We start from the raw sequence: 26,276 nt of genomic DNA, 5'->3' as shown, positions 1-26,276 counted from the left end.
ATGAAACTCTTGGGGAGTTTCATGGATGGAATGAATGGAACTCTTGGGGTACTTCCCCCGTCTCTGGGGACCAGAAGCCCCCGGCTCCCTCCCCAAAATCAGATAGGGAAGGTCTCACTGCTGGGAGATATATGTGGACCTGTGTGTGCAAGTGTGTCTCCACAAACCTCCCCGGCCCTCAGCTGCTATCCCCACCCACGATTAGTTAACACCACCCTCTGGGAGCCGGGCAGGTTCTATGGGCGCAACACCCAACTTGCGTCTTCTCAGCCATGCCTCCGCCCTTAATCCTGGCTGCTTCCACTAAGCAGCCTGGGAGCATCCCTCAGGGCTGAGAGCTGGTACTTCCCAGCATCCTGGGCCACAGCCCTCTGCACCAGGAGCCTGAATTTCCCCTGCCAGACCCAAGAGCCTGATCCCCCTCCTCCAAGACCTCCGCTTCCCAGCTCCCCAGACTCAAGCTCCCAGCCCTCCAGACCCCAGGACCCAGGCACCCTGGATCCTCACCTCCAGGATTCAGGCGCCCCGGATCTGCGCCATCAGAACCTCGGCTCGTGAAGACCTGCGTGGTGTGGGCGCCCTCAGCCTTCCGGACCCCAAGTTCCATCCTGAGAAACTCCTGTATTCCCGATCCCCAGAGCCAAGAAACCTCTTCTCCAGCTGCCAGCTTTGGGGTGCCCGGGCACAGCTGGAAGAGCGGAGTTGCCCCAGCGCCCAGCCTGAGGATCTCCGACACCCCGTCTTGCCCACGCGAGGAAGGCGAGGTGTGGTAAATCAAAACTCCAAGGAACTCTTCGAAGTTCCAGCCTCCAGGCTCTGGGCTCAGCTCTCACTTCTAAGGAAAGTCGCTGGAAAGAGCCCTAGGCGTCTCCAGATTCTAGGCACTAAGGAACCCCCGGGTTTCATCGTGGTGGCCGATGCCCCTACGGAGGACCTCAAGGGGTTCGCGGCGGCGGAGCCCACCGCGAACGGTGTTCCAGTGCTGGTCCCTGCGGAGGACCCAAGCGTGCCAGGAGGCGGCGGCTGACGTTCCTGGTACCAGGTGCGCCGTTGCCTTCGGGCCAACCTGCTGGTGCTGCTGACGGTGGTGGCCGTGCCGGCGGGCGTGGCGCTGGGGGTGTCCGCGGCTCGCAAGCGCTGGGCCCCGAGCACCTGGTGGCCTTCGCCTTCCCGGGCGAGCTGCTGCTGCGCCTGCTGAAGATGATCATCCTGCCGCTGGTGATGTGCAGCCTGATCGGCGGCGCGGCCAGCCTGCACCCAGCGCGCTCGGCCGCCTGTGCCCCTGGGCGCTGCTGTTCTTCCTGGTCACCACTCTGATGGCCTCAGGGCTCGGCGTGGGCTTGGCGCTGCTTCTGCTTCAACGAATTTTTGGGGCCCAGAGGCACTTGGAGAGACGCCCCCACCAAGGAGGTGGACCATTGGTTCCTGTACCTGCTGAGGTGAGACCCCCTCCACTGGTGGGGCATGGGAAGGGACTGCTTTGGCCCTTTGGACAAGAGGAGGTTCTGGGTCCCCAGAGCCGGGACATCTCTAGGACTTTAGGAAAAGTAAACGGGTGCTGGGGGTGAGGAGAGCCCTGGCCCCTTCAGGGTTGGGGTGTGGCGTGTGAGAACACTTGGCTGGGGGAAGAGGCATCTAAACGTGTGGCCTGTGCCCCTAAGGGAACCCCACACGTGGGTGATAGGTGAGAAGGTCTTTGAGGTAGGAGACAGTGCGGCTTCTTCAGTGGGCGGGTGTGGGTTGAGGGGCCTACGAGGGTCTCCTGAATGGGAGAGGACCCTGATGAGGTCTCCTTGGAAGGGGAGCTTTGGGTGCCAAGGGGCCCAGATGGGGCTTCAGGATAAAGAGTGGAGTCAAGGAATGGGGATTGGGACCCCTGAGTTCGGACGAGAGGTGATTCTAGTGACCCCCACATGACCCTCTTCCCAGTTCCAGGGCTCCCACACCCCCGTCACTTGTGGAGCGGACTTGGCCAGTTTTTTTCTCAGGTTGCCTTCCCACCTGGCCCCGGGGGTTCCTCTTCACACGTTCCTGCCATCTCTGACTCCAATCCCCTTTCCTCGCTCTCCCCCCATTATGCTGTCCTGAGGGAGCTCGTTAGAAAGGGCCCCAAATTCTTTTCCTCCTTCTGGCTTCTCCCCCCACCCTCACCGCACCGCCGCTCCTGGCCTTTAAAGAGGGCTACTGGTGGGTCCATGTGACCTTGCCTTGGTGCCTCTGCTGATTCAGTGCCTCAGGTTAGTTGGGACTTCCTGGAAGTGGTGTGTGGGGTGGCAGGGTGAGTCACAGAATCGGGGCAATACACTGGAGCACTCCTGGTGTCCAGGAGGTGCAGTGGGTGGGCACCTTCTGGCTGCAGGAGATTAGCTGGGTCCCAGCCCAACCCTGTCTGGCCTGGGTGGGACCATGCCGGCCTGCGGACAGGCACACGGCTGAAAGCTGCCTCTGAGTACCAGCTCCCCACCCTCCCACACCCTGCGCAGTGAAAATAGCTACAGCTTGCGCTTGGCCAGCCCCTCACGACTTCATGACCAACTGATACACGGCTGGAAACAGAAACACAGACAACCAGCCCGCAGCAGCTCACCAGACATGGCCTTACACCCGTTGTCACACACACACACACACACACACACACACACACACACACACACACACACACTGATACTGACACCCCCTTAGCAGCTGCTCACGCTATGAGCCCAGCATTTGAGCACCCACATACTCATATTCACGTCACCCCTACCTAGTCCACACCAGCAGTGTCCCAAACATTCTCCCCAACACCAAACCCTGAAAACAACCCACGTCACTGGTGACGAAGAATGTGAAGAAACACAGAGGTTAGGACCAGGCAGCCAGCTGACTTGGGTTCAGATCCTGGCTCAGTGCCTCATTTTCCTGTTCTGTGAAGTAAGGATCATGGTGTGGGTCCCTGAGGGCTGTGGGGGATTAAGTGAGTTGATGTGTGTGGCGCTCTGGCTGCACTACCTGTGGCTTCATTTCTGGTATTTCTGTCTCCCAGAGACTGCGTGAGGCCACTGTCTGACTCCCTCAGTCCCTCTGTGGGATTTAATGAGTCACTCGGACACCTTCACAGGAGAGTGGCTGTGTCAACACAGATGCATATGAGTGGCATGCAGTCATCTTACCACCCTCTGTCCTGTCTCGCTCGTCACACCCAGGTCTTCCCCGAACCCTCTGACCCACCAGCCAGCCCCCAGACTCCAGCCCTCCTGGAGGTGGCTGATGCAAGATGCCCAGGGTATTTAGTTTGCTGTAGGGGGTGGTGCTGAGGCCCCAAGTGACCCTGCCCCTTCCTGCCTGGGAAGCCAGCATTCCCCACCCCCATCCTCAGTCCCTCAGGGCTGCAATAGCAGCCATCTGGGGGCCCAGGAGGCCAGATCAGACTCCCCACACCCTAAAAATAAGTGCAGGCCAGATCAACTCTGCCTGATCGAACCTGTCACATCCCTGGGTGCCAGCACGTTGGGGTGCCCACGAGGCCTCCAAGGTTCCCCGGCACCAAAGAGGCCAACGGAACCTCCCACACCCCCTGACCTACCCCTGTGGTGTCTAACAACCCCTCCTATGTCTGTCTCTGTAGAAATATCTTCCCTTCCAACCTGGTGTCTGCAGCCTTCCGCTCAGTGAGTCCTCTGGTGTCCCGGAGGGGTGGACCGGGAGGGAGACCGTGAATTGCCGGCCTCAGCACCTCATTTTGGAAGGTGTCTGGGAAAAACTCATGCCCTCATGTTTACAGGCATATTTATCTTGCAGAGTTCCTGGGTGTCCCTGGAATCTAATTTACACCCTTTCTCCACAAACATGATTATGGGTTCCAACCACCTTCTGGGTTCCCATTCTAGCTGTGTGACCCTGGCTGGTGCCTTTACCTCTCTGAGCCTTGCTTTCTGCCTCTGGAAAGTGGGGTCATGAGGACTCCTACCTCGGTGGGGTTGCCAGCCAGATGGAATGACATTTAAAGGGTACCTAGGACAGACTCTAAGCTTTTTTGGTTCCAGTACCGGGTGGGGGGATCTTCAGTGAAATGGACCCTAATTCGCCCCAATTCTCCCTGCAGTATTCCACCTCCTATGGAGAGAAAGAGATCGATGGAGCATGGGTGAAGGTGAGAGCTGGGGAAGGGCTGTAGTGGCCTCACCCCCACTTTGTGTTTTTTGATTTGTTCTCCCCAGTCCCCCAGATCTGTCTCCCTTCTATCTTCCAATAACTGGTGTGGAATAATTGATTTAAACTCTCTGCAGCCCCTCAGTCCTGCCTTTCTGGACATCTCTGTTCTGCCTCCTCTTGTCCCTCCCCACAACCCCACTTTGGCCACATTCTTTTTCCCTTTCCCCTTCCCTATCTTGCCCTGGCCTCCTCCTGGCTCTGCCCATTCCCTCCTGCCCAAGCTCTGCCATGCGCCCTAGTTCCCTCCCAAGAAATCCCAGCTCTTCACCCCGGCCCACGGGGCCCTGCCCCGCCTCATCTTGTGATTTTGCCTCACTCATTTCTTGTAGCCATAGTAGATTTTTGTCTGTTCTTTCATATGCCCAGTTGCTCTCATTTCTAGGCCACTGGGTGTTTTCACGATGTAGAACCTTCTGCTGCCCCTCTTTATCTGGTTCACCCTTCCTGTTCTTTCTGTTCTGCTCTTTGGAATCAGCCCCTTCCTCCAGGAAGCCCTCTCTGACCCCTCCCCACCCTTCCCAGACTAGAATACCCTCTTAATTTCCATACTCCCCTGCGGTTCCCCCATTCAAGCCTTGCCTAGTCTGGGTGATTCCCTGCTCACAAGCCTCTTTCCCCTGCACCTGGATTGTGAGCCTTGGGAGGAAGTGATAAGGAGGTGTCTTATCTCTGCTGGGTCCCACCAGCGCCCAGGATAGGCCCTCAGTGACTATGCAGGTTGACAGGTGCCTCCCTCTTCCCTTCCCCATCTGTTTCCTGCTCCAAGGTGCCTGTGGGAGAAGAGGTGGAGGGCATGAACATCCTGGGCCTGGTAGTGTTTGCCATCGTCTTTGGCGTGGCCCTGCGGAAGCTGGGGCCTGAGGGCGAACTGCTCATACGCTTCTTCAATTCCTTCAATGATGCCACCATGGTGCTGGTCTCCTGGATCATGTGGTGAGTGGGGATTGGGGGAGAGGCAGCAGGAGTATGAGATAGGGTCACCCTCCTTCTGCTCCTTGGAACCAATATCAACCATTTGTTGGCTGTGTGAATTGGGGCAAGTGCTTTACCCTCTCTGATGAGTTGCTCATCTGTAAAGTGAGGACAGTGTTGTATCTGTGAGCAGTCAGACCGAAGCCTGCACCTTCTGATCTTACTGGAAGATAATTACAGCCACGGCCACAATGTGGTCAGTTTTTGAGATCTACATGTAACCCGATGTTTGCCTTTGGCTCGGTGTCTGAAAAAATAGTGCCCACTTTAGAGGGTGAGCGTGAAGAGAAAAGCACTTAGAAGGTGTTCTAATTGCCTGGCACCTACTGGGCATTCCCTAAACATGAGCCACAGTTATGATCATTCTGAGTTTTACTAAATGACCCCAAATAATGAGAAGAAAATGTGCAGAGGACTCTGCCTTCCATTCATGCTCCTGCCCCAGTCCCCTGTCTGCCTGGCTGTACCCCGATTCTCAGGACCCTGCCTGCATCTCAGCCCTCCACCCCAGGCCCTCATTCCAAGGCAGCAGAGGTCAGAAGCTGCTGTGCCTTGACTGCTAAAAGTGCTTTGCGGGAGAGATGGGATGGTGGGCGGGTAAGAGCGGGCTCTGCAGCAGGGTGGCCTGAGGTGCCTTCCCGGTCGTGTGCCAGACAACGAGTTACTTAGCCCCTCTGTGCCTCGGTCTCTTCATCTGGAAAACGCCTTGATAGCCCTGGGCACAAATGAGTTAATACAGGTAAAGTTCTTGGGATGGAGCCTGACCTATTACATGCCTACAGTAAACAATAACAGTTAATATTTATCCAGTCCTTAGCTTTTATAATTTCTGGCACATCTCATCTGCCAGAACTTCAGCATTGGCCCAGGCCGAGCTGCAGAGGGGGCTGGGAAGTGGTGCCTTTTTCTGTTACCCAAGGAGGGAAGGGTTTCAGGATACAAGTAACCATTTAGATCAAGCAGTCAGGGAAGACATCTGGAAGGGGAGCAGCAGGCACCCCCTGAGATCTGTACTCCCGGAGAGGCTACTAATAAACCCACAAGTTTATAGATCACTTAATGTGTACAGAGAGCTTTCAACTCCTTTCAGCTGGCATCTGACTTCAGCCCCCAGCGTTCCTCTCGGGGTGGTGGCATCCTCACCCCTGTTTTACAGACCTATTTGATTTTGTTTGGTTCAGCTGCGGGAGACGTTGATAGATGTCACCTGGGCTCGGGTGAAGATTCGGTGGCATTCAAGGGCTCTGCACACCCTGCATCCTTCCCACCTGGGAGTTGTCATAAATACACGAGCAGGGCCTTTTCCCCTCTGGGAAGTGGCGACAGTGCGTGTTGCTTTAAGCCATAGTAGCTGCTCTAACAAGCCCCCTGACATAAATGACCGCAGCCTGGACGGCTCTCCTCTTTCATGGGTCAAGTTGGAATCTGAACACAGGCATTCAGAGAGCTGATGGAGGCTGCCAGGCTCCGAGGGCCTCCCAGCTGCCTACCTTCCAGGGCAGAGTGTGGTGGGCAGGGTAGAGGAGGTGCCTGAAGGTGGGTGCTTCCTGACGGCCAGGGCAGTTGGAAAGGGGTGTTGCCGTGTGAAGCGCCCAGTGACTGGCCCAGGAGCGCGTGGTCAGAGGCTGGTCTGTCTCCTGGGTCGTTAGGTATGCCCCTGTGGGCATCTTGTTCCTGGTGGCCAGCAATATTGTGGAGATGGAAGACATGGGCAAGCTCTTCGCCAGCCTCAGCAAATACATCCTGTGCTGCCTGCTGGGCCACGCCATCCACGGGCTCCTGGTGCTGCCCCTCATCTACTTCTTGTTCACCCGCAAAAACCCCTACCGCTTCCTGTGGGGCATCACAACGGCGCTGGCCCCGGCCTTCGGGACCTCCTCTAGGTGAGCCTTGGGGCCGGCGGCAGGGTGTGTAGAGGTCTCAAGGCCCCTGAGATGTTTGAGGACGCCGGATGGGGCACAGCGCCATACCTTTGTCAGCTCCTCCTAAGGTCCTAGATTCCCCTCCCTCCAAAATTTAGGCAAGCACTTTCTTAGACATCCCCTCCCCTCCTGATGCCCTTTCCTCCCTGCCAGGCCTAGACCTGGGGGGACCGTAATTCTCCATCCTGGATCCAATCTTATGAAACCCCTATCTCCTTCTGGGAAGGAAAGGGTCCTGCTCCCTCACAACCCCACCTTCGCCGCAGCATCCCCAAGAACTTAGTAATTCTTGGCCGAGGTCTGTTGTTGGAGATGTGGGGCGTGGGCTATCAGAGAGCTCTCTGACATAGAATTAGGTAGAATTTTCCCGTGTATTTTGAGGAGTAGCAGTCAGTAGTTCCCCAGGGCGTCAGGACTTTGCCTTCTGGAATGCCTGCATTCTGGGGGTGCCCTCCTGCCTCTAGGCTCCAGAAAGGAAAGGACATGGTGAGCTAGGGAGGGCTGGGCTCCTGGGAGGGAGGCTGGGGGTGAGGGTCTAGGCCAGTAGGCCGGGCCTGTGCCAGGGACTGGGACTGGTCCAGTATCTGGGGAGGAGTTGGGCGGGGCTAGACTTCAGGGCAGAGCTGGGGTCTGAAATACAAGCTGCGTGATTGGAATGGGGTCCAGGGCGCCCAGGTGTTATGAGTGTGGCTTGAGATTGAGCGGGACTTAGACCAGGTATGGTGGTCTGTGTGGTGAGCCAGGTCTGAGGGATGGGAGCAGGCAGGTGGTCTAGGCAGGGTGGGGTGCTATGGGCGGGGCTTGCATGGTGGGCGGGGCCCCAGGGCCTGGAATTGTGCAAGCTCCTTGGCCCACTGCAGCTCCGCCACCTTGCTGCTGCTGCTGAAGTGCGTGGAGGAGAGGAACCGTGTCGCCAAGCACATCAGCCGCTTCATCCTCCCCATCGGCGCCACGGTCAACATGGACGGCGCGGCGCTCTTCCAGTGCGTGGCCATGGTGTTCATCGCTCAGCTCAGTCAGCAGTCCCTGGGCTTCGTGAATATCATCACTATCCTGTGAGTGTGGGCTGGGCACCTGACGGTCCCTGGATCGGATGCGGGTCAAGGAGAAGGACTCTCTGGTAGCCTCTCCTGACTGCTCCTCTGTACCCCCAGGGTCACGGCCATGGCTTCCAGCGTTGGCACTGCAGGCATCCCGGCTGGAGGTGTTCTCACCTTGGCATTCATCCTGGAATCGCTCAACCTGCGGTTTCACTACTTCTCCTTGATCCTGGCTGTGGACTGGCTGGTGTAAGTGTGGGTTGACCTCAGGGGGCTCAGAGGTGCCCGGCGGAAGGGGATGAGCTCTTGGGGCTGTGTGTGTTTGTGTATATATTTTTTATTCATACACTTTTTTTTAAAAAAAATTTTAAAGTAACTTTGTAATGTAACTTAAGTTTCAGGTGTGCATCATTGAGAACTAACAAGTGTATACTATATTAAAGAGGAAGGGAGATCCTTAGGATTCTGGGGAGAATCTTGATGCACCCAAAATGCCCTGAGCTAGGGCTTAGTATGGTCTGAGGGAGAAGGGTTTGTCTTCTGGGCTCCCAAGAGGGGGGAGGGATGGCTTTGAGGCTCCAGAAGGAACCTGTCTTGTGTTTTGCGGGAAAAAGAATCACTTGGAGTCCAGGGAAGATGGAGGGGGAGTTCTCTGAGATTCTCTAGGCAGAGAAAATATGGGAACCAGAGCAAAGAAGAGGGGGTATGAGTTCTCTGGGGTTTGAGTTGAAGAGAGATCTTCGAACGTCTAAGAGGAAGGGCTATTTGAGGTTCTGGGAGGATGAAGGGATGAACTGGGTCTAGAAATAGAACAGGGGAAGGAAATGGATGGAAGTGGAATGATGGAGTGGAGATGGGTGTGTCATGATTGCAGAGGGGCCCCCAGACCCCATTCATTCACCTCCCTGTCATGCCTACCCCTTCAGGGACCGATCCTGTACCGTCCTCAACGTGGAAGGTGACGCCTTTGGGGCGGGGCTCCTCTACAATCAGGGTCTCGGAGCTCGGTGCCTGAGTTGATCCAGGTGAAGAGTGAGCTGCCCCAGGCCCCGATGCCAGTCTCCACTGAGGAGAGGGATCCCCTCCTCAAACGATGTCCAGGGGAGGCCCTTGTGCCACCAGGGAGGCCCCAAATTGGACTTTTTGAAATAAAATACCTGTTCATTAAAAGGCACCACTGAGACACCACTGCCCGCGTCTAATAGAATGGCAACAAGCAAAGACCAGCCATACATGGGGTCAGTGAGCTCTTAGACATTATAGAATTTAGGTATGGGGCCGCCCCTGGTGGTGCAGCAGTTGAGAGCTGGGCTGCGAAGCTGAGGCGCAGCCTCTGCAGTGCCGCTTCAATCCCCGGCCACTGGTGAGGGGTCCCACATGGCTGCAGACCTTTCCTGCCGCGCCACTGCTCCCCTCAGCAGTGTATTTAGTCAGTGTGCCTGTTCGGTTCCCCGCTCTGCCTCTGGTGAATCCTCTCACCCTCCCGGGCTTATGACTGTACTTATTTGTTTGTATAAACAAACAAACAAATAAATAAATCTTTTCCAAAAAAAGGAATTTAGGTATGAATTTGTATATTTTGCCTAGTTGCATTCCCTAATCTGTGGGACCCCAACAGGGTCCCTGGTACTTTGTTTCCAGGACCAGCTGGAGAGGGCTGTGGGTGCAGAGGCCTGAAGATGAGGGGGAGGGAGGGGCTTGGTGAGTGGGTGGGGCTGGGCCAAGGGTGATTGGCTTGTGGGTGGGGCCTGCTTCAAGGGCGCCCAGGAGGGAGGGGCTTGGGCCAGGTGTGATGGGCAGTGCCTGGTCCTGAGGACCTGGACAACTATGTTGACCCCTTGGGGGGATGTTTGTATAAAGGCAGAACGGGCCGTTCACTTTGGAAAAAAACTGGGCGGTTTCTTACCAAGTAAAATATACACATACCATACCTGTTCCTGGGTGTTTACCCAAAAGAAGTGAAAACCGTTCACATAAAAGCAGTAGGTAAATATTTACAGCTGCTTTCTTCATAGTTGCCAAAATTTGGAAACAAATCAGTTGGATAAACTGGTCTAATCACTTATGGGATGGAATGGTGTGCAGCCATAAAGTGTTGACCTGTTCGGTTTGGCATAGACAATATGTTGAGTGAAGGAAGTGGGAGTGGTACTGACTGTCAAGTTCCATTTATAGGGAGGCCTAGAACAGGTGGAGGGTGAGAGAAATCAAGATGGTAACCTGTGGGAGTGCTTATGGCCGAGAGGGCTTGAGAAACCTGTGATGCAGCCAAATTTTTTTTTTTAGGTTTTTTTGTTTTTTTTTAAGATTTTATTTATGCATAGAAGAACTGGGGTTTAGTCTAGAGGTAAAGAGCTTATAGGGGTAAGAGGTCTCACCAGAGACAGAGTGGGGAGCAGAACAGGCCGATCTACTGAAATACACTGCTGAGGGGAGCAGCAGGCAAGACAGAGGTCTGCTGTGCCATTTGTGGGTCAGCTCCCTGGTGGATATCAAACTCATGATAGTGCTGCTGAGACTTAATCCCTAGGCCACCAGGTAGGCCCTCTCTTCCAGTTTAAAGGTTTGTATGACTTATGGTGGGAAATTCATAACCACCTACTCAGGAGCATGGGTATCCCATAGCAGCTATGCTCATTTTTTTTTTTGTTAAAGATTGATTTATTTATTTATACAAGCACTGGGTACAGTCAGAAGCACGGGAGGGTGAGAGAATTCACCAGAGCCAGAGAGGGGAGCAGAGCAGGCAGAAGGACCGAAGTACACTGCTGAGGGGAGCAGTGGGTGGCAGGAGAGGTCTGCGCACCATGTTGGACCCTCCTCCGGTGGCGGTGGCCGGGGAGCAGCCGGGGATTGAACCGGCGCTGCAAAACCTGCTGCCAGCTTCGCAACCCAGCGCTCAACCGCTGCGCCACTGGGGAGGCCCCATTTTTTTTTTTTTAAGATTATTTTTTTATACAAGCACTGGGTATAGTCAGAAGCGCAGGAGGATGAGAGAATTCATCAGAGCCAGAGTGGGGAACAGAACAGGCAGACTGACAAAATACACCGCTGAGGGGAGCAGCGGGCGTGGCAGGAGAGGTCTGTTGCGCCATGTGTGACGCTTGCTGGTGGCCTGGGATTGCACCGACTCTGCAGAGGCTGCGGGCAGCTTCTCAGCCCAGTGCTCAACCGCTAGGCCACCAGGAAAGGCCCAGATGCTCATATTTTTTCACTCAACTTAGCTACTTTTTTCATCATTTTTTCTATTTTTCAAAAGGTTTATTTATTTATGCATACAAGAGCTGGGATACAGGCCAGAGTTGAGGTGGGGGGGTGAGAGGATTCACCAGAGACAGAGTGGGGAGCAGAACAGGCAGATGGACTGAAATACATTGCTGAAGGGAGCAGTGGGCAAGAGAGAAGAGGTCTGCTGCGCCATATGGGTTGCTCCCTGGCCAGCCAGGGGATTGAACTCGTGCTGTAGAGACTGCAGATTGCTTCATAGTGCGGTGCTTAATCCCTTGCACCACCAGGGAAGTCCCAAACTTTGCTATTTGAATAAAAATCCCGTTGTGGGACTGTTCTGAGTCCTGTGAGTTCAGGATGTGGATACTAGTTGTGGCTTATGTGTTGTAGCAGGATGTGTGTATTACACATCGACATTATCTCCTCTCCATTCTCCGTAGGTCATGGTGTAGACTTGCCAGGTGCCTGGAGGCACCAGCAATCTGAATCCAGTTAGAGATGGTGTCTTGAGTTATCCACAGCATCTTCTAAATTTACTTAGTTACATCTATGATCATTGCGGTATGGAAGGGAAGAGTAATTCAAACCTAGTTGTGCACATTGTGTATTGCACACGGCCACGGCCACCAATGGATTCATTCCACTCATGAAGTTCAATTGACCCTTGAAAACAGGATTGAACTTGGTTCCACTTATACTTTTCTTGTAAACAGTGAAAACATGCAGTACCCATTAATACAGTCCACTCCTGTAAATATTTTCTCTTCCTTATGACTTTCTATTTTTTGAAGATATTCTTCCCTACCACCAACCCTCCTGTTCCTTTTGCCCCCTTCTGCCCTCTTTTTTATTCTTTCCCTCCCCCTCCTTAACTTCAGCTCTCTCAAGATGTTTCTTGATATCCACTGGTTTTTGAAAGTCTTTTCTACTACCCAGTTGTCGGCTATATAAATGTCCAGTATTTGTTGTTACCCTTCTGGCTTGCTTTACTGCACATAATTCTCTCAGGTTCCCTCGATTCTGTTGAAAATGACCACATTTCATCCATTTTTACGACTGTGTCATACTCCACAGTGTGGAGATACCACATCCTCTGGATGCAATTGTCCATTGATGGTCTTTGTGATTTTGTGATTTCCTTTTTTTGTTTTTTTATGATTTATTTGTTGTATAGAGGAACTGGAGTGCAAGCCAGAGGTGTAGGGGGTGTGTGTGAGAAGATTCACCAGAGACAGAGTGGGGAGCAGAACAGGTGGATTTGCTGAAATACACTGCTAAAGGGAGCAGTGAATGAGACAGTAGAAGTCTGCTGCACCATGTGGGTCAGCTCCCTGGCTGGGGATCAAGCTCAGGGGGTAGCAATGATAGCGCTGAGACTTAACCCCTGCGCCACCAGGGCGACCCTCTTTGTGATTTTCTCTTTGGGATTTTCTTTTCTAGTTTATTGCAAGCATATAGTATATAATACATATAACACACAAAATATGTGTTCCTTGACTATAAGACAGGTAGTTAAAATTGGGGGGGAGTCAAAAGTTGTATGTGAATTCTCTTGTTTTTATTTGTTAATTGCTTATTTGTCAAGAGAAAGAATTCCTTAACCCCGATCTTCAAGATTCATAGTTCAGGAACACAGGTCACTGACAAACTTCCATGAAGTCAAGCCAAAGAAATTCTTCATGTTCCAAGATCACTGTGCTCTCTGAAAGCAGTCAGCCTTCCTCACCTCCTCAAAATATTTTTTATTTTGTAATTTTAATGCCAATGAAGCGGATCTAAAATCACAGCTTGTAGAGGAAGTATCTGCTGGGTTTGTACCTGTCTTGGAACTTGACCTTGGCCTCTTGTCAACCCTCATATTTAAGAGCAGGGTCTTCAGACACACCCTGGTTGAGGATTGTTCTGTCCCAGGGGATTCCAGAGTGCCTTGTGGGCTTGGGGTAACTGTAGTTATAAACTTAAACAAAAGACTTGATCTTTGACCTTGGGGCGATTTTGTCCTTGTCCCTGGCTGCTGTCACTTTTCTAGGATAGCTGTCAGCTCCAGCTACCAGAGCGTGGCATCAGGGCGCTCTAGGTGCTGTCGTCAATCTTTTGTTTGTTTTAAAAGATTTATTTATGCATACAAGAGCTGGGGTGCAGGCCAGAGATGTGGGGAGCGGGATGGTGGTGAGAGGATTCACCAGAGACAGAGTGGGGAGCCAAGCAGATGGATCTACCGAAATAAACTGCTGAGGGGAGCAGTGGACAAGTTAGGAGAGGTCTGCTGAACCACGTGGGTAGCTCCCTGGCCCGGGGATAGAACTCGTGCTGCAGTGGCTGCGGATTGCTTCATATTGCTGCGTCTTAACCCCTTGCACCACCGGGGAGGCCCCCACAATGATCATTTGTGTACGGGGGAGCATCCAGCCAGGACCAGCACCACCTTCCTAGGTTCATAAACTTGCCCATTTCAGCAGCAACCACTCAGGCCTACATAAATTAGGGGCCTCAAAATCTCTCATGGAATCGTTTATGCAGGAGTCCGTGCAAGCCTTCTTTCTTGGTTCAGCCACAGCAGACTTACAGAAAGCTGCAGCCTCCAGCTTAGCAATGAATGCTCCGATAACATAAAATTGCAGCCGCTGGGCCAGAAGACCAGGCCTCTGAGCTTTGGAAAAGCGCTAGAAGCTATGGTGGTGTTCTCAAAGCAAGTGTCCTTCCATGTTGAAGGTGAAATAAAGAATGGATTTTCGACAGGTCAGGAGTTCGGAATCCCTAACCCCTTCCTGTTCAAGGCTCAGCTGTCATTGCTCTTTTCGATGCTGTCTCTGTCAGAATCCTGGTGGGTTGTTATATAGGTGTTGGGGTGTTTTGATGCTATTTTGGGAAATAGGTTGGGATTTTCAATGGAGCTGGGAGTGTGTTATTTCCCCCACTTACAATGAGCGTTCATGCCCCAATATTCTGCTTTACACTTTTGGAGAATTCAACTGAAATGAGTTTTAGAGTATAAAATGTAAATGATGAGGCATGCTTGTTTAAAGAGGTACGTACCTACATATATAACATATTGCATATACCACCTGTGTGTGTCCTGGATACATAAAGAATGTGTCACAGGGACAAGTTCCACCAAATAATATTTACCCTTTATTTTCCTGTTCCATTTTTTTAACTGGCTAATGTTGATTTACAATATTGGACGAGATGTAGCAGTAAATACAGCACATTTTCAGAATATGCAGGCCGAGCTTTGCAGGGGCCGTGCTGATCTCTGTTCCAAGAGAAATGAACTCTCTGTCCCATACAGAATGACTAGAAGGTCACAGACCTCCGTGGTGTGTTCAGGGGCTCACATGGCCCCCGAGGCCGCAAGGAGCTGTCCTTGGCCTACTTACTGCTATCTGTCTGCATGGTACGGGCTGCCTCAGTGAGTAACTACAAGATGAATGAATTGGGCTCTAGCTACAGAGCTGCCTGTCTGAAGAGGCCTGTTCCCGGGTTCTCTCTGGTGGTGTAGGGGTTAAGTCTCAGCACTATCATGCTGTTGCCACTGCAGCATGAGTTCCATCCCCAGCCAGGGAGCTGACCTGCAGGGCACAGCAGACCTCTCCTGCCTCGCCCACTGTTCCCCCTCAGAGGTGTATTTCAGTAGATCCACCTGTTCTGCTCCCCACTCTGTCTCTGGTGAATCCTCACCCCCGCACCTCTGACCTGCACCTCAGCTCTTGTATATATAAGAAAATAAATAAAACTTAAAACAAAATTTTTAAAAAAGAGTCTGATCCCTGGTCTAGATGGCCTGTCTGCTCCCTGCCCCCTTGACCTTGACCGCGCTGCCAAGTCTCACCCTTTGCTGATGACAACATTGTCACCCAAAGGCCAGGAGGAGATTACAGATGAAAAAGGCCACTCTGAGGACTGGTTCCCACCTCCCTGGCCCTTTGTCCATTGTCTCACCCGCTCCAACTACTGTGGACAGCTCTTGCTTTGGAGGGAGAGTTCAGCGTGGCCCTGGATAGGGGTTGAGCCTGGGTTCTAGGCTCACAGTGGCAGTTTGGGGGTTGGCAGGCACAGGTTTGTGAAAGCTTTGTCCCTCCTAGTGACAGAATCATGTTTCTAAGCCTGTTCAACACCCCACCACCACCAATTCACAGACACTACCTTCTGGGTGTCGACCTCACTGAGTCATAATTTCCATATATCCCTTAGCTACTTGGGTGGGTTCAAAACCATAATCAAGATGTTACAAGGCAGGATGCAGGGCACCCAGGGACCCCCAAATCTGCCTACTTGAAATAGCTTCTGCCATCAGTACAAAACATATTCTAGTGCATAAAATCTTTAGTAAAAGGGAACTTTTTTTAAAAAAAGATTTATTTATATATGCATACAAGAACTGGGGTGTAAGCCAGAGGTGTGAGGGGTGAGAGGATTCACCAGAGACAGGAGCAGAACAGGCAGATTGACTGAAATACACTGCTGTGGGGAGCAGCGGGGAGACAGGAGAGGACTTGGATTGACAGGAGAGACAGGATGTGGGTTGCTCCCTGGCTGGCTGGAGAGTGCTGCAGTGGCTGGTGATAGCTCAATACCTCTGTCTTTAACCCCTGCACCACCAGGGAGGCCCCAGAAAGGAACTTTAATACAATTAATACGCAGTAAAGAGAAAGAATGTAGTTCAAGATAGTTTCCAATTAAACATCCAAAGTTAGCAATCCCCTCGGTAAATGCCCATCCAAACAGGGTTGGCCCAACGCAGGGTCACTGAGGCTTGAAAGCTGCCACATATCTAAGACACCTTCTGGTGAGGACCCATAGGAAAGGGGCAGAAGGGGCCAGGCAAGTCTGCAAGGAAAAGAGCAAAATCAAAACCCAAGTCAAGATAAAGATAGCCATTGTCAACCTCCCCATAGGTGTCTCATCCATGTCTCTGTGTCTTTCAAGTGTTTCCTTCCATGTCCCCCAAGTCCCTGGTACGAGTCCAAGGCTGAGAAGCAAGTGCAGCTGCTTTACATGTCTCTGCTCCATCTCTCCCCTTTCCCTGCTCAGCTCCACCCTTCTTTGGGGTGGGGCAGGGAACCTGGAACCTCCCCTTTCCTTGGGAACCACCTCCTTAAGACACTTGATGTCTCCCCCTTCCCAATTTCCTCATGCCCCTTTGAACCCCCGCTCCTCCACCCCAGTCCCAGGCAACCACTGAGTTTCTTTTGATCATGATGATTCATGGAGTCCCTTCTAGAATGTCATGGTCACAAAGGACACAGTAGGTCGCTTTTTGCGTCCCACCTCTTTTATGTAGCCCGATGCTTTTGAGATTTAGTCATGCTTTTGCGTGTGTAAGTAGCTCAGTTTTTTCTTTTTAATCACAGAGTATTCCATTGTCTGGATGCACCACCATTTATTTATCCATTCACCTGTCCTTGGATGCCAGGTGGTTGGTTTCCAGCGTGGCGCTATTGTATGTGGATAAGAATTGACATGCAAGCCTTTGCCTGCTGTTCACGTGTTGAAGCAGAAGTTTCTGATGTCCTGGGGGTGATATGCAAATGAGTTGCTGCTTGGTATAGCAATCAGTCTGTCCAACAGTACCTAGGACAGGGAGCACCTTCCTTCCCACTTTGTCCAGGGTTTGCTCCTGGGGCTGCTGGGTCTGGGGCAGATCAGGAGAGTAGGTACAGGAGGCTCCTGGCAGTCCCCTTATCAGCGGATCCTAATCCATTTAATGCTTTCTTGCTGACATGGCCAGACTGGCCACACTGCTGCCTGTGTTTGCTTATCAGCTCTGGGAAATTCCGCGTGGAAATGAAGTTCAGGGATAGGACAACCCACCTGCCTAAGATTTTGGAAATAATCTCTATTGCCATGACTATAAGCAAAAAGGAGAAATAAAAGGATAGTGAGCCTTATTATGCATTTCATTATGCCCTGAGAGGGCCACCTCCCCAGGGCTTAGGGAGAAGGTCAGATGCTCATACCTACAAGAGACAGACTCAGAATGGGTGTCTAATTACCTTGTAGAAAGGGATTTTCTGAAATTGTTGACAATCCTTGGCCAAGTTACAAGCGAAAACAGACTACAAGCCTCCCTCATTTTACTTCCTGGAAAATTCAGAACTTGTTAGGACCTTGCAAGAAGGACTTTGTGTGTGCGTGAGAGTTAGGTTCTGGGCTCAGATCATTCTTAACTAAGTTTTTCACCTCCAAGTAAGGCTAAAATGTAGATGGTATGCACTAGTGTGGGTGGGCTGGTTGTTAACATATCGAAATACTTTTTTTTTTTTTTTTTTTTTAGAAATACTTCTGTTTTGACTGCTTAGTAATGTGGGAATACAGCAAGTCCTGGAATTCCTTCGTCTTGTCCAATGGCATTTCGTGGATGAGAAAAACAACCCCCAGCAGACATTGAAAATGATGTTATTTGAGGAGCTGATTTTGTTCACTTAAAATCAGTCTCCAGGGCCTCCCCTGGTGGCGCAGCGGTTGAGCGCTGAGCTGCGAAGCTGCCTGCAGCCTCTGCAGCGCCAGTTCGATCCCCGGCCAACGGCGAGGGTCCCACATGGCGCACAGACCTCTCTTGTCGCACCCTCTTCTCCCCTCAGCAGTGTATTTCGTCAGTCTGCCTGTTCTGTTCCCTGCTCTGGCTCTGGTGAATTCCCTCCTGAGCTTCTGACTGTATCCAGAGCTTGTATTAATAAATAAATCTTTTAAAACAAATCATTTTCCAAGGACCTATTGACATTAAGTAAGGACTGTTATCAAGAAAACAGTAAAATTCAGCAATAGGTGTTCTAGCATTAAACTTATTAGTGCTAATGAATTGTGAAGGCCTTTCTGTCATTTCATTATTTAGATGACAATGGATATTGAATATACAAAAGTACCAGGCTGGACTATAAGGACTAGAAAAGGTTTTAATGTAATCACTGGGAGTTCAGAACAGAGAGGATTAAACTCCAAAATACTATAGTTGATGTGAAGTCACTTAAGGATCCTCTATGAATGAGAAGTTGCTAGAAGCATTTGCTGTGGTTCCCTTATCAAATCAGAGCCAAGGCAGGGATATATATGTATGTATGTTCCTATAATTGTGACAATCAAGAATCACACCAACAATTTCTGAATAAAACAAAATCATTAGACTATGAGAATGATTTGAGCTTGGCAAACAATTTGGACAAATATATATAGAGAGCATTTTAATTAGAGAATCAAAGAGATTTAAATTCTTTTATTTAAAAATTTTGATGCATACATTGATTAATATATTAATTTATATTACTGTTATAGTTGCAAAATATTTTGAACACCACCCATCCCTTGTGAATGTCAAGTGAGACCTTTTCAAACTGGGACAAGGGCCAATGCTTTGTGTGGTGCCCTGCATGTTCTAAGATCATTCTACCCCTGGGTCATGCCTTCCCAGAGCCAAGAGCATGTCCCATCACAGCTGTAACCCAAATCATCCCTGTATGCTTCTAGAATGTTCCATGGGAACTCAACAGCCTCCTTGGGCCATTTGCGGGTTCAGTAATTTAAAGCAGAGGCTGGGTTATAAGAAGTCATACTCTGGATGTCTAAGCCTCAGGGGATTGGACCAAATTTCTCTCTCCCCTTGCTGGTCTGTGAGGATGCCTCCTCTTCAAGTGTTTTAAGCTTTTCCAATATCATCATCTCCCACCGCCCGCCCCAATCCATAGGTTCAGAGAGGCATCTACTTGCCTAAGATCACAAAGAAATTGGCCAAGCCAGGAGCAGACCCAGCCCTGACTTGGGACCCTTTTCCCAGGTGAGGTGGGTGTGCGTACCCCCATTTCCCAGGTGTAGAGAGCAGAGTCCAGGCAGGAAGCCCAAATTCATCAAGGAAGTGGTAGCCCTGGGTTTGAGCCTGTGCTTTTTTTTTTTTTTTTAAACCCATGGTCTCAAGAGCCAGGTGCACACATTTGGGGGATGGTGTAGGGGGGAGCAAGTCATTGGGATAAGGCAGGTAAACAAAAACCACTGTAAGATTCAAACCGAATAAGTTAAGCCTCATTACTAATATACAGATGGCAGTAGTACCTGTACGTAACTTATAAATAAGGACACACATAGCGAAGTTCATGCCCAAACAGCTATTTGCCTCACTCCCACCCACTCACTCACTGGTGGGTGCCTGATCCTGCAGGGAAGGTGGTTGCAGCTTAGTGTGGCATCCCAAAGCCCCCGCAGAAGCTCTGACCAGAAAGGAGCTAGCCAACAGCCACTTCCTAAGCTGTCTGACCCCAGGCAGGTGACTTTCCCTGTTTCCTCATCTGTACACTGGAAATCACAGCACCTTTCACCTGGGAGGGTGGGCTGAGAGAGAACTCAGCTAATTGTTGTAGGATCCCGAGGATGATGCCTGTGCACAGCCGGTGCTTGGCAAGTGTGAGCTGTGACCAGGGCTCCCTGCCCTGAGCACCAGTCCTCCCCTCCCCCCCCCCCCCCCCCCCCGCCCTGCCCTGCAAGGCAGAGAACTAAAATGAGGTAACAGTTCAAAAGGAGAGGTGCCAGGTGCAGACCTAGTTATTAACCACAGCATGCTCCTCACAGGGGGCTCCCCAGGAGGGGAGTAGCTTTCTAGAAGTAGAGGAGATGGTTATCTTGTCCTGACAGGAACAGGGGCTCAGAGAGGAGACCCAAAAGCCCTAGAACAGGTCCTGGCCTTATTGTTGCCTGGACCCGCACAGCGGGACAAGGGCGCCCTCTAGTGGCAGAAGCAACCCCAGCAGCCAAGTGAGCCAAGACCGGGCTCTTGAGGTGCTAGGCCCGGAGGGGGGCGCTCCTGAATCCTGGAAGACACCGAGGCAAGGAAGCCTGCACACAGCTTCAGACCACTAGCAAGTGGTGGGGCCAGGATTTGCATCGCGGCAGTCTGGCCCCTGAACCTGTTACAGGACAAACCCGGATATAAAATGGGGTTGCTCAGGACATCCCTTCCCCCTAACAAACCCAGTATCTCTCTTCCAAAACTCTGCCCGCATCTGGAGCCCAGGGTTCTTGGAAAACTTGGGGAACCACAAGTCTTGATGGCGTTGGGTACTGTAGGGCGGCTTGGCATTCCTGGCACTAATGGCCAGCGGCACCCTCAATTACTGGGAGGCCCCAGGATATGCTCCAAGCATCCATCGCACCCGGTGGGCAGGACCAGGAGAAGCTGGAGGTCGCTTCAGAGCCTTGGTTCTCTCCTCCCGCCAGAGGCACACTTCTCTAAAATGTCTCTTTGGTCAGTTCTTCTCTATCTCTACCACACGCCCCCCCGCCAACACGCAGACCCCAAAAGACAACGGTTAGCTCCCCTTGACCACTGTTCCCTGGCTCCAGATATGGGCGTCCCGGCTTCAACCGCTTCCTGCCAAACTCAGGAGTGCGGGGTTGGGGTACTCGGGATTCTCGATGACCCCGGGGCCGAATTTGAGCTCGAGGAAGCGGCGGTAGTTGTTAGGCGCCTGCGCCACGAAACCAGCGAAGGGCAGAGGCACGAGAGGTTGCAGGAAGTGTTCGGGGAACTCGACATCCTGCCGGTGGTCCAGCCACGTGTCCTTGGTCATGACCCCGTTGCGCGGGTAGAAGGGCCACAGGTCCACGTGCAGGTGGTTGCTCTCGCTGTACTGCACGCGGAAGAAATCGCCCTCCACGGCCTTCTCCCACACGAAGCCGCGCTCGTCCACCACGGAGCCGGCCTCGGCTCCCCGCAGCTGCTCGCAGTTGCCCACGTCCTCCAGGTAGATGCCCAGGTCCACGTCGTAGTCCCACGGGATGATGTCCCCGTGGCGGGCCGCCCCCAGCAGGGAGCCACCCTCCAGCCAGTAGCGCACCCCCGCCGCCTCCAGGACGCCCACCACGTAGCGCGCGGTCTCCCGCAGCGCGCGCAGGCAGCACGGGGGCGTCCAGCGCTGCTCGTACAGGTAGGCCGGGGTGTCACCCACCACCGTCCCGAAGCAGCGCGCGGTCTCCTTGCTGCAGCCGAACCACTCCAGCCGCCCGCCCTCCCAGCTCACCAGGCGGATGCCCAGCGCCCGGAGCAGCGCCGCCCGCCGTGCGCGCCCCTCGCGCTCCGCCTTCCAGCGTGCATGGGCCGTGGTCAGCGGGGGCTGGTGGGCCGCGGCGAAGGGCAGGTCCAGCAGCTGCACCGCCCAGCCGCGAAGAGCGGTCTGCAGGAAGAGGCTGGTGCCCACCGGCCGGGCCAGGGGCGCCGAGAGGTTGAAGAGGTCCCGGGCGCGCAGGAGCACCACGGCGTCTCCTTCCAGAGCGTCGCAGCGGGGCGCGGAGGGTGCCGCGCCGTACCGGGCCGTCCACTCGCGGAGGCTGACGTTTAGGGCCAGACACCGCGCCGGGTTGGCCGAGGCCACCGGGGCTGCCACCAGGCGTGGGCCTCCCGCCCGGAGCACCTCCACCATGCGCTCCAGTTGGCCCGGGGCATCCACTCTCGCCCCGTCGGGCACTAGGGCCACGAACTCGGTGGTCACATAGGTCTCTGGGCGCGAGGCGGCGGCGGGCCGGTCTAGGGAGGGCTGGAGCAGCGCCAGACGAACGTTGGGGAGGCGGGGCAGGGCCAGGGGTGGGTAGGGGAGCGCATCGGCTGCCACCACCACCGGCTGGGCCGGGTCCTGCTGCAGGAAGGAGTCCACCAGCTCCGGCACCGCGTTATCAAAGGCCTCAAACTCTCGCACCAGGATGGTGACACGGGGGCCGGTGGCAGATCCGCGGCGCAGGCCCCGCGCCCGGGAGTTCTTGGGCTGGTGCTGCAGCCACGAGACATAGAAGAAAACCAGGAGGTTGAGGGTGATGGCGGCTACCAGGACAGCCTGGCAGCGAGTGAGCCGCATGGAGTCGAAGTCAGACCCTGGTAGGGCCTCCAGGGCATCCTGGGGATGAGGGAATGAAAGCAAAGGCTGGAACTGGTTATCAGAACAACCCCATCTATCATCAGTCTTGCCTTCTCTCCCAGCCCTTTGCCTGTTTGGTTTTGGCTGACTTCCCCCTCCTCCAGGAAGTCTTCCTGGACCTCCCAGATTGGGTTATGCACTTAGCTCTGGGCTCCTTCATCTCTGCTTACCCCTCCCCCTCCCACTGGATTGTGAGACCCATGAGGGCAGGCCCTGAGCCTGTCTAGATCTTGGGTCCCCAGGACCAGGCGATGTGCATATTAAGAGCTTGGTAAATTTTAATCAAATGAATCACCTTCCATCCTTGTGGAGTCCCACCCTTGTCCTAGTCTCTGTCCACTGCTCATTTAGGTTCAGGTTCAATTATAAATGCCCCCAACGCCATTGCTGAGCCCACAGTGCACCTTCTCTACCCTTCCCTCCACCAGGAAGCCACCCCTGATCTTGTCCTCCCTTCCCTGGCACTGACTCTAGGGTGACGCCGAAGCTGGCCCCCGGCCCTCCTGAGCAGCCTCCTTGCTCCAGTCTCTTTTGTCGTCTCCTTCCCGATGGTCAGCCAGGTCATTTTGGTTTGCAAGAAAAGCCGGAAATGTTTTCTTGAATCAAAGTTATCCCAATTTTTAATGTTGGCCACAACTTTTTTTAATTTCTAAATGCGGTGGCTCAAGCCATAGACAGGGAAAGCAGAATGGTGGTTGGCAGGGGCTGTGAGGAGGGGAAAATGGGGGACTGGGGTTTATGAGAAAGTTCTGGTTCATGAGAAAGTTCTTATAGATTGTTTGCACGACTGTGTGAACAAGCTTAATGCCACTGAACTACACACTTAAAAAATTTTTGTTGTGTGTATTTTATCACAAATTTTTTTTCACCCTCCCCTTTTTGGCCAACCACCTAAGCAGCCCCCAGGTGGCGCTGTCTCTCTGTCCCCATCCCAACCGGAAGATTTGGCAGGTCTCCAGCATGGGAGGTGTAACTAACTCTGGCTTCTGAACAGATACTCAAAATAAAGTTCCCCACCAGGGATTTTCATAGCTGTCTGCCTCTCCCAGACAGGGGGACATCAGAGACCCAGTTAATCTTCCCAATTCTTAAATACTTCTGACCCTCTCTCCCCATTCCCACAGCTCCCCCTCAATCCCGGTTCACCCACGTCCCCATCCAGCCTCCCCCTGCAGCCAGTGCTGGGGTCTCCTGACCAAATGCCCTCCTCATAGCAGCCAGAGAGGGCTTCATAAAGCACACATCTGAACTCTCCCTTCATGCTCAGAACCTGCCATGGCTCCCTAGTGCCCTGGGGAGGAAGTTTCGATTTCTTACATCCCACAAGGCTTTGTGTGACTGGACTCTGGACCACCCACCAGTCCAACTCCAGCTCCTGCCTAAACCACCCAGGTCTTATTTCTAACCTTTGCACTTTCTGTTCCTTCTGTCTAGAACATCTTTTCCTCTCGAAACTTCCTTCTTCCCATACATCTTTTTTTTTTTTTTTTGTAATTTTTTTTTTTTTATAGAGGCATGCTTTATTTATTTGTTTGCTGGTTTGTTTGTTTGTTTTGTTTATACATGCACTGGGTACAGTCAGAAGCGCGGGAGGGTGAGAGAATTCACCAGAGCCAGAGCGGGGAGCAGAGCAGGCAGAAGGACCGAAGTACACTGCTGAGGGGAGCAGCGGGCGGCAAGAGAGGTCTGCGCGCCACGTGGGACCCTCCTCCGGTGGCCGGGGAGCAGCCGGGGATCGAACCGGCACCGCAGAGGCCGCGGGCAGCTTCGCAACCCAGCGCTCAACCGCTGCGCCACCGGGGAGGCCCCTTCCCATACATCTTTTCTGGAGAATTACTGATGCCTCAGGCCTCAACTCACATGGCCCCCTCCTCCAGGAAGCCTTCCCTGAACCCAGGTTAGGACAAAAGTCTCCTTTTGGCTCTCCAAACCTCCAGGCATCCCCATCCCAGCCCTGCCCATTTTGGTTTGGCGTTGTCTGGAACTGCATCTGTCTGCCCCATTATATGACCATCCCCGGAAGGGGGCGGGGAGAGCCAGGCCTGTCTCACCACATGGCAGGCCAATGGATGTGGAAACCAGTGAGGGCCAGAGCCAGCTTTCTGGGTGTTCACAAAGCCCACTCACGCCCAGAAGCAGGACTTCACACTAGCACCACATGCCTGGAGTCCTGCCTGGGCCTCCCTGCCTCCTTTTTCTCCTGCCAGGAATGCCCACCCACCCTAGCACTGCTGGCCCTTCTCTGACTCCAGCTGGACGGCACCAAAGAATCTGAGTGGTGACATCTTCATCTTAAATCTGGTGATGGCTGCCTGACCCTCGGGTGGATCCCTGCTCCCTTCTCTTTGTGGAAGTGCTACAGAGTGCCGGGCTCCGTTCTAGGCTCCAGGGACACAGCAGTGGACACTCAACACACTGGGTCAGTCAACACCCCCGATCTCATGGGGCTCCCACTAGGGCGGGGCAAGGGAGGCCTTTGGAACTATAAAATCTATAAGATCTTTTTTTTTTTTTTTTTTTTTTTTTTTTATAGAGGCATGTTTTATTTATTTTATTTGTTTGTTTTGTTTACACATGCACTGGGTACAGCCAGAAGCGCGGGAGGGTGAGAGAATTCACCAGAGTCAGAGCAGGGAGCAGAGCAGGCAGAAGGACCGAAGTACACTGCTGAGGGGAGCAGTGGGCGGCAGGAGAGGTCTGCGCACCATGTGGGACCCTCCTCCGGTGGCCGGGGAGCAGCCGGGGATCGAACCGGCGCCGCAGAGGCCGCGGGCAGCTTCTCAACCCAGCGCTCAACCGCTGCGCCACCGGGGAGGCCCTCTATAAGATCTTAAAGAACTTAGAATCTTAGGCTTAAGCACACAGAAGCACAGAGGTGACTAGTTGATGGGTTCAGAATCTTCTGAAGATTCTAAGAGACTGTCTTCCTCTCCACCCTCACCCCATGCAGTCTGTTCATCTGTTCCCCACTCTGCACCCAGAGGGATCCTGTTAAAATTCAAGTTTGATCATGTCCCATCTCTGTTCAAAACCCTTCCAGGGCTCACAACTCACTCAAAGGCAAAGCCAAAGTCATCCTGTGGCCCCAAAGGCCCCGTGTGACTCCCTCTCTCTTTCCTGCTCACTCAGCTCCGACCACACTGGCCACCAAATGCCATCAGCAGAGACCGGCGCCGGTGCCCAAACTGCATTAAGTGATGATGACTCTGGCGTTGGCACGCTCCAGACACAGCACTGACTCGTCCTCTGCCCGGTGCCTCCCCCACGGCTTTTAGGTCTTTGTTCACCTGTCCACAGAGGCCTTTCTTCGGGCTCCCTGTTTAAAAATGGGACTCCTTGTCGCACGCACACACGCCCTGCCCCAGCCCTGTGTTGTCTTCCTCCTCTACTACTTTTCCCCTAGCTCTCTTATATCTCTCGGTCATCTGCGCTGTTCCCTGCTCTGTGCCCGGAGCACAGCTCGGAGTAACTAGCACACAGCAGCTCTATATGGGTGCAGGGCCAGAGGCAACCAGCTTGTTAAGAGGGGGACCCTGGCTCAGGCAGAGGATGCAGGGTGCTCTACCTCTCAGGCCTTGGCTCTGGGACAGAAGGTGCTCAGCAGGAGAGAGGATAGACAGTGGGTCCTCAGAAACCAGCAGGTGTGATGGCCAGGTGAGGAGGTGCCCCTACTGGGCGAAAGGAATCATCGAGTGCCCTGTCAAGGTCCTTGGCTTCTGCCACTGCAGAAGGCTAAAGCCCCTCTCTCAGGCAAGTGGAGGAAATGGTAGTTTAGAAGGTTGATGGAGTTTCTGAATCATGGTATTATGTCAATTCTGGCAGCTCATGATGCGCCAGATCCCGCTCCAAGCACTTTACAATTGTGTAATCTTCACGTTATGACCACACTTAAAGATGAGGAAACTGAGGTACAGAGCAGTGAAGGCACTCACTCAAGGTCACACAGCTGGGAAGTGGTAGGCCCAGGAGCTGGTTAAATCAACACTCTGCTGTCTCTCTTTGGGCCTAACCTGACAGGTTACTTTCAA

General features: G+C 53.0%; 1 protein-coding gene and 1 pseudogene across 2 annotated transcripts; one reads left to right on the top strand and one right to left on the bottom strand.

Annotated features, from left to right (window-relative positions):
• The first annotated feature begins 34 nt into the window (after positions 1-34).
• On the top strand, positions 35-9,309 carry LOC311186071 (neutral amino acid transporter B(0)-like; annotated as a pseudogene). The gene is made up of 9 exons: positions 35-48; positions 403-1,439; positions 3,608-3,650; positions 4,085-4,132; positions 4,961-5,127; positions 6,816-7,049; positions 7,949-8,143; positions 8,243-8,377; positions 9,055-9,309. The product of its transcript is annotated as a neutral amino acid transporter B(0)-like (transcript).
• An 11,391-nt stretch (positions 9,310-20,700) lies between these two features.
• On the bottom strand, positions 20,701-22,188 carry FKRP (fukutin related protein; the record flags this gene model as incomplete). Its single annotated transcript, XM_084257607.1, has 1 exon — positions 20,701-22,188. The coding sequence occupies one exon, from the start codon at positions 22,186-22,188 to the stop codon at positions 20,701-20,703; it is 1,488 nt and encodes a 495-aa protein (XP_084113733.1).
• Positions 22,189-26,276: the final 4,088 nt, after the last annotated feature.

This window comes from Talpa europaea, assembly GCF_964194135.1.
Source record: "Talpa europaea genome assembly, chromosome: 16".
Classification (NCBI taxonomy): Eukaryota; Metazoa; Chordata; class Mammalia; order Eulipotyphla; family Talpidae; genus Talpa; species Talpa europaea.
The sequence above is the reverse complement of the archived record's forward strand: the minus strand, read 5'-3'. Positions and strand labels throughout refer to the sequence as shown.